This window comes from Centrocercus urophasianus, unplaced genomic scaffold (assembly GCF_019232065.1).
Source record: "Centrocercus urophasianus isolate 14NV4802_14NV808 unplaced genomic scaffold, USGS_Curo_1.0 seq_10, whole genome shotgun sequence".
Classification (NCBI taxonomy): domain Eukaryota; kingdom Metazoa; phylum Chordata; class Aves; order Galliformes; family Phasianidae; genus Centrocercus; species Centrocercus urophasianus.
In genome coordinates this window covers 11,164,950-11,179,270 of record NW_024884142.1, presented here as the reverse complement: position 1 = coordinate 11,179,270, position 14,321 = coordinate 11,164,950, and the positions used below count along the sequence as shown (strand labels likewise).

At 41.3% G+C, this 14,321-nt stretch overlaps 1 protein-coding gene across 3 annotated transcripts in view; it reads left to right on the top strand.

The window, feature by feature from the left end:
* Nucleotides 1-14,321, top strand: part of COLEC11 (collectin subfamily member 11) — a 34,048-nt gene that overhangs the window by 7,146 nt on the left and 12,581 nt on the right. For all 3 annotated transcript variants that reach the window (XM_042828643.1, XM_042828661.1, XM_042828652.1), the window contains exons 2-3: nt 6,651-6,806; nt 13,257-13,328. In XM_042828643.1, the coding sequence (XP_042684577.1) occupies nt 6,677-6,806; nt 13,257-13,328 (202 nt within the window). In that variant the 5' untranslated portion in view covers nt 6,651-6,676. The remainder of the gene's footprint in view (nt 1-6,650; nt 6,807-13,256; nt 13,329-14,321) is intronic.

Sequence of the window (14,321 nt, the reverse complement as noted above, 5' to 3'; positions counted from 1 at the left end):
CCCGTAAAATATTGCTAGGCTTGATTTGGCTTCTTCACCATGCTTCTTCCCTTGCTTCTCATCTTTTAATCTGTTGTGCCTGAGTTTATGCTACTTTCATATATAGCATCCATCTCCTGGGGGCAGTTCCTCTCCTGAGGAACTGTGGGCTCCCATCTTTTTCACTTAACACTGTTCCAGAACTGGTATTTCTCATTTTTGGATCAATACGTGAGTGGTATTTCTGTTGTGGAGAAAGCACTCACTAGTGTGGATGTGTTGGGATGATGGAGGTGTTTATCTGCCTGATCTCTGCACCTCAGAGTTTATCTGGGGAACTGGGACCATGCTCCCCAGATTAAGTTTGCCTTGCGCATCTCTTCAGTGCCCTCAAGAAGACAACTGTCAGGCCCTCCTGGAAAACTTTTAGGTGTCTGGAGGCCAAGAACACGTTGGAAAGCATAAGTTGATTGAATAGGCACTAAATGCTCAGATACTGCACAAATATGCCAACTTGTTCAGCCAGTCCTAAGCTTATGCGGATGCGGAGAGTTAAAAAGTAGTGCCCTAATGCTTCAGAAATAAGATGAAAAATGCATATGTCAACAATATTTATTCATTTATGTACAGAAATGTTTCCCACAGCTTTCTCCAGATATTCACTGATTCTTGGTGACTCTGGTGTTTTACAGAAATGTGTGGTGCATAGCATCAAGACCAAGTTGAGACAGTTTAGATATGAGTTTTGAAAGTACTGACAACTGTATTTCAGAGAATTGCAGAATCAAAGGTGTTGAAAGGGACCTCTGAAGATCATTGGGTCCAGCCCGCTGCTAAAGAAGATTCGCTATAGCAGGTTGCACAGGAAAATGTCCAGATGTGTCTTGAATATTTCCAGGGAAGGAGACTCCACCACCTGAGTAGTCTGTTCCAGTGCTCTGTAACTGTCAAATAAGTTTTTCCTCATGTGAACTTCATATTTTGGGTTTGGGGGCTGTTAGATCAAATTTTCAGTGTTTCTGACGTTTTTTAATATGGCACCAAAAATCACAAACTCTTTCTGTAAATTACAGCTGCAAACAAGGCTATGGCAGAGAGACTGTCATTTAACAGAGGCTTTTATTTCTCTTTTTTTTTTTTTTTTTTTTTTTTTGACAAATACAAAGCTAAGATTCTCCCTGAATGTTGTTCTGCCATCTAAAAAACACCACATGGAGACATTGTGAGACATCTGGAACTCAGTGCAAGCAATCATGAGGGTCCCGTCTCCCTCTGGCTGTACATTAAGGTGGAGTACTTGCCTCTTTCTATACTCAGTCTTTCTCACACCGTTGCTGAAGCCCTGATTTTATATGTTCAGCACAGATGACGGTACGTTAATTCTGACTTAAACTCACTTCTGCAGAACTGCATCAGGAAGAAATTTGTCTCACAATTTTTAAAAACATTATTCTCAATGAAAAGCGAAGCAACTATTCCTACCTGCGACAAGGGCACCTACATGGTACAGCCAGAGCTAATAGTCCCTCATACCTCACAAACATGGGCTGAGGAAATTGCTCTATTGAGCCAGAATTAAATGCACTTTGGGGAGTAACCAATGACTTCCCATCAGCTAGGCTTTTAGATAACGTTAGCTTCTCATCAGCTCAGACTCGCTCTTTTGTCCTCTGCGGCAAACCTCACTCTTCTTCAGCATCATCAGGACCTGAAATGCATTATGTTGCAGCTTTATGCCTCTCCACGAGCCATAGATTTCACAGAGACTTTGTAACCACAGCAGTTACAATCCCTGTTTTTAGAACTCCAACAGCATTAACATTTGGGTATTCTTTTTTTCTCTTTCAAGCTTGTTGCTTTAACCTTTAAATCAACATTTCTGCAACATTGCAATGCTTTAAAATGAAATGCTAAAATGATCACCTAATGTTTCAACAGCCTTATCATTGATTCTGATTTTACATTTTGCCTAAGTTGAGAACTCTTGATTACCCAAGGTAATGCATGGGAGAGCTAGGAGGACAAATGAGAGATCTCTTAGAGAAGGTAAAAATAGAGCAACACAAGGTGTCTGTAGGTTAGGATTGTCAGCAGTGGTGTAATGGGGAGAGGGAAGGTCAGTGGCACGGGTTTCATCTCCAGTATGAAAGACTTCCCTTCCAGGGAATTATCCATAGCCTCTGGGCACTGATTATCCCAGAAACTTATCCCTAGGCTGTGCTGGCTCCTAGTACCATCCTTCTAACTGTATTCTGGCTTTTATCTCTTCAAAGTGTTTGAAACAGTGTGAGGTCTGTGTTGCAGCCTGGCATTTCAATGACATCACTGTGGGTACAAATTGCATCCATTGGGATGTGGCTTGGAGCCTGTTTGGGCATTTGAGGATACACAAGCTGCCAGATAACACTTTCCAGGACTGGGATGCAGGTAATGAGGACTTGAGGAGTCAGGGAAGTGAAAACTGTGTGAAGGTACTGATGTGTCTGTAGTGCTGACTCAAACCTGCTTGGAGAAATCATCCCCCAAATGTGCTGTACTGCTTCCAGCTGTGGGATGCCTCTGCAGATCTGTCACCCATCTTGTTGCTTTTAGGTCCAAAAGAACCACTAAGCCTTCGGCCCTTGTAGAGAAGCTGCTAGCGCTTGCAGGGGCCCTGTATTTGAACTATTAGCTGGCTGGAAGTGAGCTCCATGCTTTCCACCCGCAGCAGGGTAGTTCAAGAGTGCCTGGTGCCAGCTGGCCTGGCTGTCCCAAGCTGTTCCTAGCCAGCCTGGGGCGTGTTCTGCCCCTGGACTTCCCAGCGACTTCACTGGGGGTTGTCACTTGAAATCTGGGTTCACAAACCTCATCTCTCAGCTGCCCAGGCAGACTCCCTAGAGCCAACAGAGCTCATCAGTTGTTTTGAAATTATTATGCTTAGAGATGTTTTTCTTTTTCTTTTCTTTTTTTTTTTTTTTTTAAGGGAAAACCATGCAAATTTTTTCTCTTCCTTCTCCTTTCATTTATTTCAAAGCTTTCAACCTGCTGTGGTGTACTGGCCATCGTAGGTTTGTTTCATAGAGAGCACAGAAGCACTTCTGCAAGTGATAGTGATCTGAAAGTGATATCCACAGTGTTTCTGGTCTGGTTTCTGCGATTCATTTATCTGCAGCCTCTTCAGAGATTTCCTCTGTTCTGGCTCTTCTCAGACTGAGGTGATTTCCCAAGCATTCACAAGAGGCCTGGGTATTGTGACCTGCCTGAAACTGAGGAGTTCTGTTCCCCGCTGTGATTCCCCTAAGGTCGTGGTGTGACAGCCCAATTTCTGTGCCAGGCAAGCTGTCAAGAGCAGGGCCAACAAGCAGCCCTGACAGAGCCTGTCCTATGCCTGAGCTGCGTGGGAGTTTGTAAAGGTAGATGAATATTTAACATATCCCCAGACTTTGATCTTCCAGTTGTAGTCTAGATATGTCAAAAGCCCCATAAAATGAAACTGGCAGAGGTAGTGCTGCCTTTATATTCACTAATGCAGAGACTGCAGCACCTTCCTCATTTCAATTCATCACTGAGAGTCTTTATCACTAGGATGCTGGATGCTCATGCTGAAACTGCCTGGATCTGCAGGCTTTGCACTGAGTATCTGAACCACTTGGTTTACAGGCCTTTCTCTGATCTTCTGGATGCATTGGGGGTGCATGAAAAAGATCATGGCTGGCAGTTGGAGGGAGGTGGTCCTCCCGTTTTATTCTGCCCTGATGAGGCCATGTTTAGAATACTTTGTCCAGTTCTGGGGTCCCCATTTCAAAATACTCCTAGAAGGAGTCTAGCGGAGGGCCACAATAAATAAAGGGCCTGGAGCATCTCCCGTATGAGAAAGGCTGAGTAACCTGGGTCAGTTCAGCTTCGGGAAAAGAAGACTTAACAGGGGATCTGATAAATGTTGATAAATATCTAAGGGGAGGTGGGAGTCAGTTGGATCACCATCTTCTTGGTGATGTGTTGTGATAGGACAAGGAGCAATGACCTAAGACTTAAACATAGGAAGTTCCATACTAACGTGTGGAAGAACTTCTTTGCAGTGATGCAGCATTGAAACAGGTTGGCCGGAGAGGTTGTAAAAGTCTTCTTCTATGGGGATATTGAAGACCCATATGGATGCCTACCTGTGTGACCTATTGTAGGGAAATTGCTTTAAGAGGGGGGTGTGGGTTTAGGCAGGATCCATTTTTTCTCTTTCTGCAGTTACCACCCACGATGGTCCATCGCCTCTCACTGATGCTGTTGCTGATAGTTAAAACACCTATGTTTAGGTGCTGGAAGGAGATTTCCAGGCACAAGCCTCTGCCATATCCTTCTGCCCCATGCCTGTCAGTGTTGAAGAGGTGTTTGGACAATGCCCTCAATAATATGCTTTAACTTTTAATTAGTCCTGGTGTGGTCAGGCAATTGAAATCAGTAATCTCTGAAGATTCTTTCCAACTGAATTGCCTTGCCTCACCTCACTATGTTTTATTGCTCCCTATTTCACTTGCTGTCTGTTGTGACTTGGACCATAGACTTGTCATAAAAAGCAAGGCCATCCACTGTGGATAGTAAGAGCTCCTCTGGGATGCCAAGTTCATCAGGATGTAGTGCCTTCTACCCCGTGGCTAAAAATTTCCTCTAGGGAAATGTGGTTGGATTTCAGCTTTATGTATGTGAAACAATTTAGGCAGCTGGGAGAAGGTTGCTATCATAGCGCTCTGATGTGCTATAAGCCAGGTCTGATCTGCCTTCTGACAGCCAGGAGTGGCTGTGTGTGTGCATGGGCAAAGCAGGTGATGATCTGAGACAGCTGAGCACAACAGCACAGCAAATGTTTTCCTCCTGATTTTATCAGTCAAAGACCTGCTGGTACTCTGCCTGTTGTATTTGAGCAGCCCCTGCTGAGATTTGTACTTCAGTGGGTTTGTGTGCTCCCAGCAATACCTGAGCTGGGTATTTTAATGCTGATCCAGGCATGCATGTATGAGCTGCAGTCATCCTTGTTATGGCAGCATAAGCAGAATTCTGTATGCAGAAAGCTCTTGAAAGGAAAAACATACTGTAAACATCTGCGTGTGTGAGTATTGTCCCTCCAGAATCAGCACCTGAAGTTATGAGAGGAGACTTCTGTAGATGACATTAGTACTTGGCATTCTGAGCAGAATGTTGTGAGGTTACAACATGTCTCTCTAGAAAGATTGCTTGTACTGCAGTCTGCTAGATTATAGCTAATATAAAATTGAGATTTTTATAATAAAACTGTTACATTACAGCTTAGTGGATTTTTTTGGGGGGGGGGGGGTGTGGAGGGGCACATTCTCCTGAATCTCTTGATCCATGTGAAAATGTCAACATTAACATCTTTTTTTTTTTTCCTTTTTTTTTTTTTTAATAAAAATATAGCATTAGTTAATCCTGTATAGTATTTTGAGCTTTTCATTACGAGGAAAATAAGGTTCTGCTGTGTGGCAATCTTATTGTGAATGTGAGTTTAATGCTAGGGAAGCAGTACTTCATTGCTAACTGTAACTATATCTGTGACTGTTCAGATGAGGGAAGGGTTGGTACCTCTTTTCTTGCCAGTTTAGGCTGAAATATTGGAAATAAGGAATTTTTTCTTTCTTCTCAGAAAGAGTGGTAATGTATTGGAACAGGCTGCTCTGGGAGGTGGTGAAGTCACTGTCTCCCTGGGGGTGTTGAAGAATTGTGAAGATATGGCACTGAGACCCATGGCTCAGAGGGTAATATAGGCCAGTCTTCCTGTTCTAGATGTAAAACTCACGCAGCTGTGTCAGGGCTATAAAAAGTGACATATGAATGCTTTCTCTTGAAACCCTGATAGGACTTTCAGCTTGTTTGTGTAGTAGAAAGCCTTGGTGAAAGAAGGACTGGAAAAACATGCCAGAAGTACATAAATAACACTTTTGTCTAAGAGTATTTGTATAGACCTCTTAAATATCAACTTTTGATGGTCTTTTCACACAAATTCCATTTCTATGCTTTGTTTTCAAAAGATTTCTTCACAGCCAGGAAAGCCATTTGACATGTAAGCTTAGGTGAGGGTATGTTTCAGATGTGAATCTTCTCAGGATTTATGGAAGGCTCTGATGTAACTTCACTGCATGATACAGTGAAATACATCTCCATCCCACTCTCACTGAGTTATGTGAAGGCTATTGTGTCAGACAATTTACTGGGCACAATTTCAGTGCTCGGACAGATGGGATGTGAAATTTCAGGCCTGCAGGTTGGTCTCATCGCCTACTGAATTGCCTCTTAAGAGCACTATGCACTCCTAAGCAGCAGCTAAGTGCTGACATTTTTCAGTGCAAGCCCATGTACTGGATTTTTCTCCTTTGACCTTTCCCTGCCTACAGTGAGAAATAGTGAACGCAGAGTTGCCTGTCATTGACTTTACTTAATTTCTTTCTTGACTAAATTCATCCTGAGCTTTATCTTACCCACTGTAGCACCAGAACAAACTGCTGAATGTGACGCTACATATTTCACATATGCCTGTGTTACATGCAACCTGACACATCCTTCTTATGCTGTGTGGGTTATAGCATGCAAAAATATATTGTGTTCATAGAAAGATGTTGCATACGTTCAAAAACTGTTGAAAGTCTGTGGAATTCTTATAATTGTTTATTCATTCTTTTGTTTAGGAGTCAGTGACCTGTAAGTGCTCATTATGAAGACAGATCTGGTTTTCTTGGTGACTCTAATTAGCCTTGCCTTCCTGTCACTGCTAAGGTCTGGATATCCTCAACATATTGCAGAGGAGTCCTGCTCTGTTCAGATTCTTGTCCCAGGCCTCAAAGGTAATGTGGAAGTCTACTTCATCATTCAAATGCTAATCCTTTCTTTCTAACAGGCTCATTTGCACCATTGGTGGTTTCTAAACAAGACAAAAAAAAGTATGTTTTCTATTTGTCCAGTCTGTAGCCTCCTTATACATGAAGTTTCAATGTCCTTAAGAATAATTAGTCTGTTAAAATTAACATGGCATAAAGAATGCATGCCAAAGTTTCCCAAACTTACTCCTGATCATTAATGCTTGCTTTTCTGATATACATGGCCTAGTTTTTTTGTCTCTGTTTATACTCATGAGTGACACAAAGAGACTGTAAAGTCAGGCCCTGTGTTATACCTTGAGAGATTTTCATTGCCATTTTGCAGTGTCCTAATAGGAAGTATTTTGTATGTTATGCTCTTATACTTGCCTTCCTTTGGGCTAAATTTCCATTGGTTTTAAATGCCTGATTACCTTTTAGAGGAAGTCAAAAATTAAAGTTAGGTTTTAGCACTTTTACATTTTCTGTCAAGTGAAGCAGCATTTTTCAAAAATATTCCCCCAAACTATTGTGCAACAAAGATGGTATAAACTGTTGATCCTTCTGCAATTAAACATGTACTGAAGTACCTTAGGTAGGAAATCAACATTTAGGAGGAACTAGCATTTTAAAGCAACAACATCCACCATGGTGTGAAATCCCAGCCCCGTTATTAGGTAAATCAATAAGAGAGATGTCCATCATGGAGGCTGTGGTATTTCTACTGGAGCGTAATGTACCAGTTGAGAAGAACAGCACTGGTCTGTTACACCTTAGTCTTCAGAGGTATGACTAAGCCTTGAATAAATTTGTTTTGCTGAGACATTTGCTGCGGAATAAGCATAAAATAATAAAATCTTTATGTAATACAAAGAACAATACAACCAAGGTAAATATATGTTGTCCAGACTTATACAGATCATTCAAATGGTGACCATACCAATGGGAACCAGAGCTTTGAAATGGCTTATCAGGTCAGAGAAGTTGTGAGGCTTTGACAAGTTTTGTGACTACTTTGCCTTAGTTTCCCTACTTGTGTAATCCGTCAAAATTAACACCTTTAACTATGATTTTTATGAAAGGGCCATTATTGCTGTTATATGTAGCTTAGTCTTTTTTTTTCTTAGAACATTTAAGCAGTACAATAATAATCTTGGCCCTTTGCCAAAAGGAAACAGCGCAGAAGGCTGAAAACCATCGCGTGCCAATGGTTTCACTCTGCTTCATGCATTGAAGGCATTGCAGAAGTGAAAGAGATTGATGTACAAATTTAGTGAAGCACAAAATGGCTTGATGCAGCCCCAGTTGATGTGAAGTCTCTAAAAAGCTATCAGTGCCCCAGCTACACTGTCAGGGGGCCTGGCACTGAGCATTGGTATTGAAATACTGCTGTACCCTGCTGGCACAACTCCAACCCATTTCAGTGGCCAAGCCTTACTTTCAACTGAGCGCTGATGTGGCTGTGTGCCCAAATTTCAGCTCCCCCACAACGGGGTTTTCTCACTGCAGCTGTTAGATTTCCCCCTGCTCCTTCTTGGCTGAGCAAGATCTGCAGAGATGGAGCAACAGAACCCTGCTCCACTGCTAGGCATGAGCTAGATGGGACTTGGGAAAAAGGAGGTACTGGGAATCTGTGGGAGAATTAATGGAGACCATGGATTGTGTGAAAAGTAAAAAGAGAAGGTGGAGGTGATGCAGAGAATGGAGCCCAACTGGCGCCTGAGGGAGAAAGACACCAGGAAAAAACATCCAAAGTAGGGGAGTGAAATGAAGAAATTTTAGAAGAACGGGAAGAGATAAAGGGAAGGAGAGAAGAAGGGCACAGAGAATGAGAATGAGCAGAGAGGCTGGAAACTGGAGAAAAAAAAAGACATAATAAAATAACACAAAGCCAATTAGGACCCTACAGAACAAAGGATGTCGGAAGGGGAATGAGATGAGAATGCAGGTGGAAATGGAAAATGAAGAAAGCCAGTGAAGAAACCCAGAATAGAAAAAAGGCACAAATGAGATTAAGGTCAGCAGCTTAGGTCTGGGACTGATATATTTTTTTGCCCCCTAAAACTTCAGCTGTATAAAGGAGAAAGATGAAATGAAGGAGGGAAAAGTACTATGGCTCTGAGAATCCAGACAACAGAATGATCTGTTTTTTAGAAAACCAATAGTATTAATAATGGGAAAGTGCATTTTGTGTGAAGCAGAAATGGATAGCGGTGTCCTGATGTATTGCTTACTACATTGTAAAGAAAAAACATTACACGGAAAAATCCTTTAAACCCCTTTTTTTTTTTTTTTTTTTGGTCATCTTCTTTTGTCTCCTTTCCATAATCAAGCAGGAATTATCTCTAAATTGAAGAATTGAAGAAATACGAGTTTGAAGGCTGAACTGTTTGGTGGATAAAGAGTTGTTTGGACGGCGGTCATAGCCAGAGGGTTTCTGTCAAGGGTTCTCTGTTCAGATGGAGGTTGGTCAAAAAGTGGCATCCCCCATGGATCCATGTTGGGACTGCTGGGCTTGTTTAGTTTGGAGAAAAGAAGACTCTGACGAAACCTCATGTGGCCTTCCCGAACAGAACTTAGAAACAGGAGGGGGATCAAATTTTTGTGCTCGCTGATAGTGATAGGACAAGGGAGAATGGTTTTAAAATAAAAGAGTGGAAATTTAGTTTAGATGTTAGAAAGAAATTTTTCACTCAAAGAATGGTGTGGCCCTAACACAGGCTGCCTAGAGAAGCTGTGGATGCCTCATCCTCGAAGGCATTCAAGGCCAGGCTGGACGGGGCCCTGAGCAGCCTGATCTGGTGGGTGGCAACTGGCCCACAACAGGGGGATGGGGACTAGATGGTCCTTAACCTAAGCCTAAGCCATTCTGTAATAATTATCCAACCTAAGCCATTCTGTAATAATTATCTTACTCAATGACATACAATTCACAAAAAGTTAATGCTACATAAATAAAAAACAATATTCTTTTTTACACCCTTACTTGATGATACTACTCACACAGAAGTAATGGAAGGCAGTTAGCATCAGCCAAGGAATGCTTAACAGCTCATGTAGTTAATATTTGGTGTGCTATTTTTATTACAGTAGATTGTGTCACTTGAAGTAGGAAGAATGCAAACAGAATCAGAGACAAACCCTGTCCCAATGAATTCACAAAAGCAAAATGACAGCAATAGTAAGATTTACTGTATGAACTATCAGAGATCACTCTCAGTGATGACAGTATGGCGCAGTATCAGACTTGCATCTGCTTGCTAGGTCCTGCTGCCCCTCAGTTCAGCATTAGGGCTTGATTTCTTCTGGGATTGTGGGGCATCACAGTACCATGGAGCACTGCTGGGCATCTTGTCCTGTCACTGCAAAGCACTGGGAGATGCGCTGTGTGCATGTGTAGCGGGGCTGGGGCACAGGAGGCAGGGGCAAGGAGGATGCTGAGCAGGAGGAATGGCTGCAGCTGGATAAGGAAGCCACAATGCAGCTACTGAGTGGGAAGTACAATTGCATGACCCCAGCCTCTTGCACTGAAGGGACAGTGACTGTCCAGAAACCAGAAAGGGGACTGGAAAGACTATGTATCTTTTTCAAATTTTAATTATTTGTTTATTTACTTACATAAGTCAGTATTCAAAAGTGAGAAGTTGATGTTAATTGCTGATACATAATTTCTTTTCTAAAATTACTTAGTGAAAACCCCCTTTTTTTTTTTTTTTTTTTTTTTTTTTTTTTTTTGCCCGTGACACCTGCACAATGGTCAGTGCACATACAGCAAAAACAAGGGCATAGCACTGCAAAGCTAAACTGGCCACTGCTCAGTTCTTGATAGCAAAGGTCTTGCTGCATAAAACAGCTGATAACAAAAACTTGCTAAGTAGTCTGTAGCAGGACCTGTAATGGGGTAATCTCTTCACAGGCAAAGTTTCTTAAACACTCTCACTAAGGAATGCGGTGTCATCTTATTATAGGAATAAATGCAGGCAAGTGTAATGGCCTGAAGCAAGAGTGATCTATTTTATTGATCCCTAATGTGCAGCTTTCACTCTGAAGAACGTGTAAAGCAATAGGCTGTAATAGCCTGCTCTGAGCCTCCAGAGAGCAGGGAAAAGTCATTGTCAGGATTTATCTTTGGGAAGCAAAGAACTCATAACCAGCCCTGAGGAGGGAAAGACAATCATACAGAACCTATTGGTTACTTGTTAATAAAGAAGTGGTGCTCCCAAATGTGCCAAATAATAGCCTGTTTCCTACTAACAGTATTATTCGCTGGGGATTATGTGGAGTTTGTCCTCATTAAGGTCAGAGAATGGCCTATTTTTGCATGTCTGAAGACAGGAGAGTTGGTCTGGAGCTTGCTGGCAGCCTGAAGAAGGAAACAGATGGAGGGCTGAGCCACCTATGTGTACAATAAGGAGTGAGTGCCGGAGGCTGCGAATCAGAAATGTGCAATTTCAGCTTGTTTTTATGTGTCATTTTTATAGTCCTTCTCTAAAATGTACCTTCCAGCTATGTCACAGAGCTTGAGGGGAACAAGATAACCACTGACCTTCTTGTTATGGTGCTTGCTTTGGCTTCCTCAAGGGCAGCTGATGCTCACTCTCCTCTCCTGTGCTACAGAGCTGTTGTGCTAGCTCCAGATTTTTGATCCTAATATTTTCTTTTCTGTGGAAGCTGTAGAAGTTTCTGTTCTTTTACATACTCTATTTAATAAAGATAGTTATTTAAATTGTTGTCTTAATTTCAGCTGGGACAGAACTGTTTCCTTCAGGGTGCCTGGTGTGATGCTATGTTCTGGTTTTAGGAGAAAAAAAAATGTTGATAATACACTGATGGTTATAGTTGCTGCTTTGCGATGTTGTACAGAGCAAAGGCTATGCTCAGCAAGGGGTCCACGTTGCTGGTAGGGAACAGAATAAGCTTAGCTGTTTTCAACTGGCCAGTGGGATATCCCATACACATATCCCGTGTGACATCACATAGAAGGAGTTTTGAAAGGAGTGGGAGTTCATCTTTTTCTCTTCTGCTGCTTGGGTGGGTAGCTGAGGATCAGTTGTGCGATGATGAGCAATTGCTTGTGTATCACTTGCTGTATACGTTTGTATAAACATGTATATAAATAGTCATAATATTATCCTTTTCTCTATCTTAGTAAGTAGATTTATCTCAACACATAAGTTCTTCGTTTTTTTTCCCCGTTCTCTCCCCTTTTCCACTGGAAAGGAGTGAGTGAGCGAACAACTGTGTGGTGATGAGCCACCTGTCAGGTTAAACCACAGCAATCATTCTTTAAATTTCTATTTGCCTAAGAGTTTTCTAAATTTATGTAAGTGGAAAACAACAATAGTAGGGGACAAAACAGTTTATGTGACTCCAATGAAAGACAGCAGGTAGGCACACTGTATGGGAACTGTTGAGTCATGGCCTGAACCACTGATTGATCACCTGGGAAAAGGACCCAGTCAGCCCTGGGACACAGGTGAAGGCAATTCAGCTGTGTGACTGGAAGGAGTGGAGCCTGGCTGCAGCTCTCTTAGACCCCATTTTAGGGCTGACAGCTAGCTGGGGAAGGTTCTCTGGTTGGAGATCCTTCCTTGGTGAAGCTTTCCCCTGTGAACCTGGAGTCTTCTGATACACGTGAGCAATCTTCTTCCTTTATAGCACCTTTCTATCATGCTGATCCTTCCATCATCACACTTTTGTTGCAATGCCTTTCCCATTGTATTGATCTGTCCAATTGCTACATACATATTTTTATGTTTAAATATGCTCAATGCATATAATGTGACACAAGTCTTGTGAATATAGTTAGTGATTACTTTGTGGTGATTCAAACCGTGACAATCAGAAGGCGTGATATATATATGTAAGTGAGAATGCAGATTAAATAGACAGTTTTCCACACTTAGAAATGATCCAGTAAATGATGGATGTAGCAGTGCTATCCTATAGATTTGTTCTCACTCAGTACTTGATATAAACTTTTTTTTTTGGTAATTTTAAGTTATGACTATGCCATTTTCACTTGGGACTTAAACGTGTCCTCTGGTATTCTTTGCTATAAAGAGGCAATATTTGGTGTGTACTGAAGATGTGCTTGGTGAATGTGGAAACAGGAGGTTATGTGTTGAGTTGAGGCCTGATTCTGAGGCTTTTTCTTAACTAAACTGTAGTGTTGTCATTGTAGTGTTGACTGGAGCCTTGAGGGTTCAGTAACTTATTGATTTTGGTTTTGTCAGTGTCTCCATTCCTTGCAGGAAAGTCTATTCTCTGTGCTTCAGAGCTCTCAAGATATGTTTCACTTGTTTTTATTTTTTCTCTTTTTAGTAGGTTTGTATTTTCAGCACGGAAAATGACGCTCTTGTCACTGACCCCAATAGAAAATAGTTCTTTTTTTTTTTTTAATATGATTCTTCTATTTATTTCTTTTTATATTAATAGGGGAGGCCGGAGAAAAGGGGGAGAAAGGTGCTCCAGGTCGTCCAGGTAGAGTTGGCCCTCCAGGAGAAAAAGGTAACATTTTTAAAGAAGATATTTTGAAATTAATTCCTTACCAAATGCTGCCTTTTCTTGTAAGGCAATGATGATGGGCACCCTCTGCTGGATGATTAAGCCATTCTTAGATGTTCCCATGTACCTTATAAGCTTATTTGTAAACTAAATTTTGCTTTCAGGTGCAGAAAGTTTTGGAAAAAATGTTTTTTCTTTCTTTCTTTTTTTTTTTTTTTTTTTTTTTTTTTTTTTTTTTTTTTTTTTAAAGTATCATAATGCCCACTGTAAATGCAATCCTCAAATTAAGGCAGAGAGAAGAAATCACGAGGTTTGCTTTCCTTGTTTCCTTCTGTTTGTACATATGAATATTCTCAGCGCCTTAATTAAAACCATTGTGGGAAGGCATTAAGCCATAATAGGCAGGGATGGCCATCATTGATTTCGCATTTCTTAGACCATAGTTCAGTGATATTTATGGGAAGATGGTATTAAAACTGTTCATGTTGTAGTTCAAAAAATATTTTGAGCTCTTGAGAGGAATGGAGTTCAACAATATTAAGTTATAGAGCTAGGAGAAAGAGCATTTCTATCCTACAAGAAATTCTGTCTTTTCACATTTGTTCTCCTCCTGAAAAAGGGAAAGTTGACCTTCAAATGTTCTCCAGGAGATGCATATACTATAAAAAAACACATTAGGAGTGGTCAAAACCTTTTATTTAAATACTAAAATGAAACATTTGACATTCCTATCATTAGAATGTCCGAGTTCTTACCAAACTGAATTTGCAAGCCTCTTTTCAAAGCCATCACAGTGGTAATTCATCCTTCCTTTCAGTGATGTGTATTCTGTTACAAAGTACTTTTGGGCAGATACGGAAATCTTATTTCTGTGGTCTCCCTTGAGACCAAGAACCATGGGTAGAGCTCATCCCCTAAAATTCATTGAGAAACTTACAACTCCCAGAGGGGTGTGTGCGTGTGTGTGTGTGTGTGTGTGTGTGTGTGTGTGTGTGT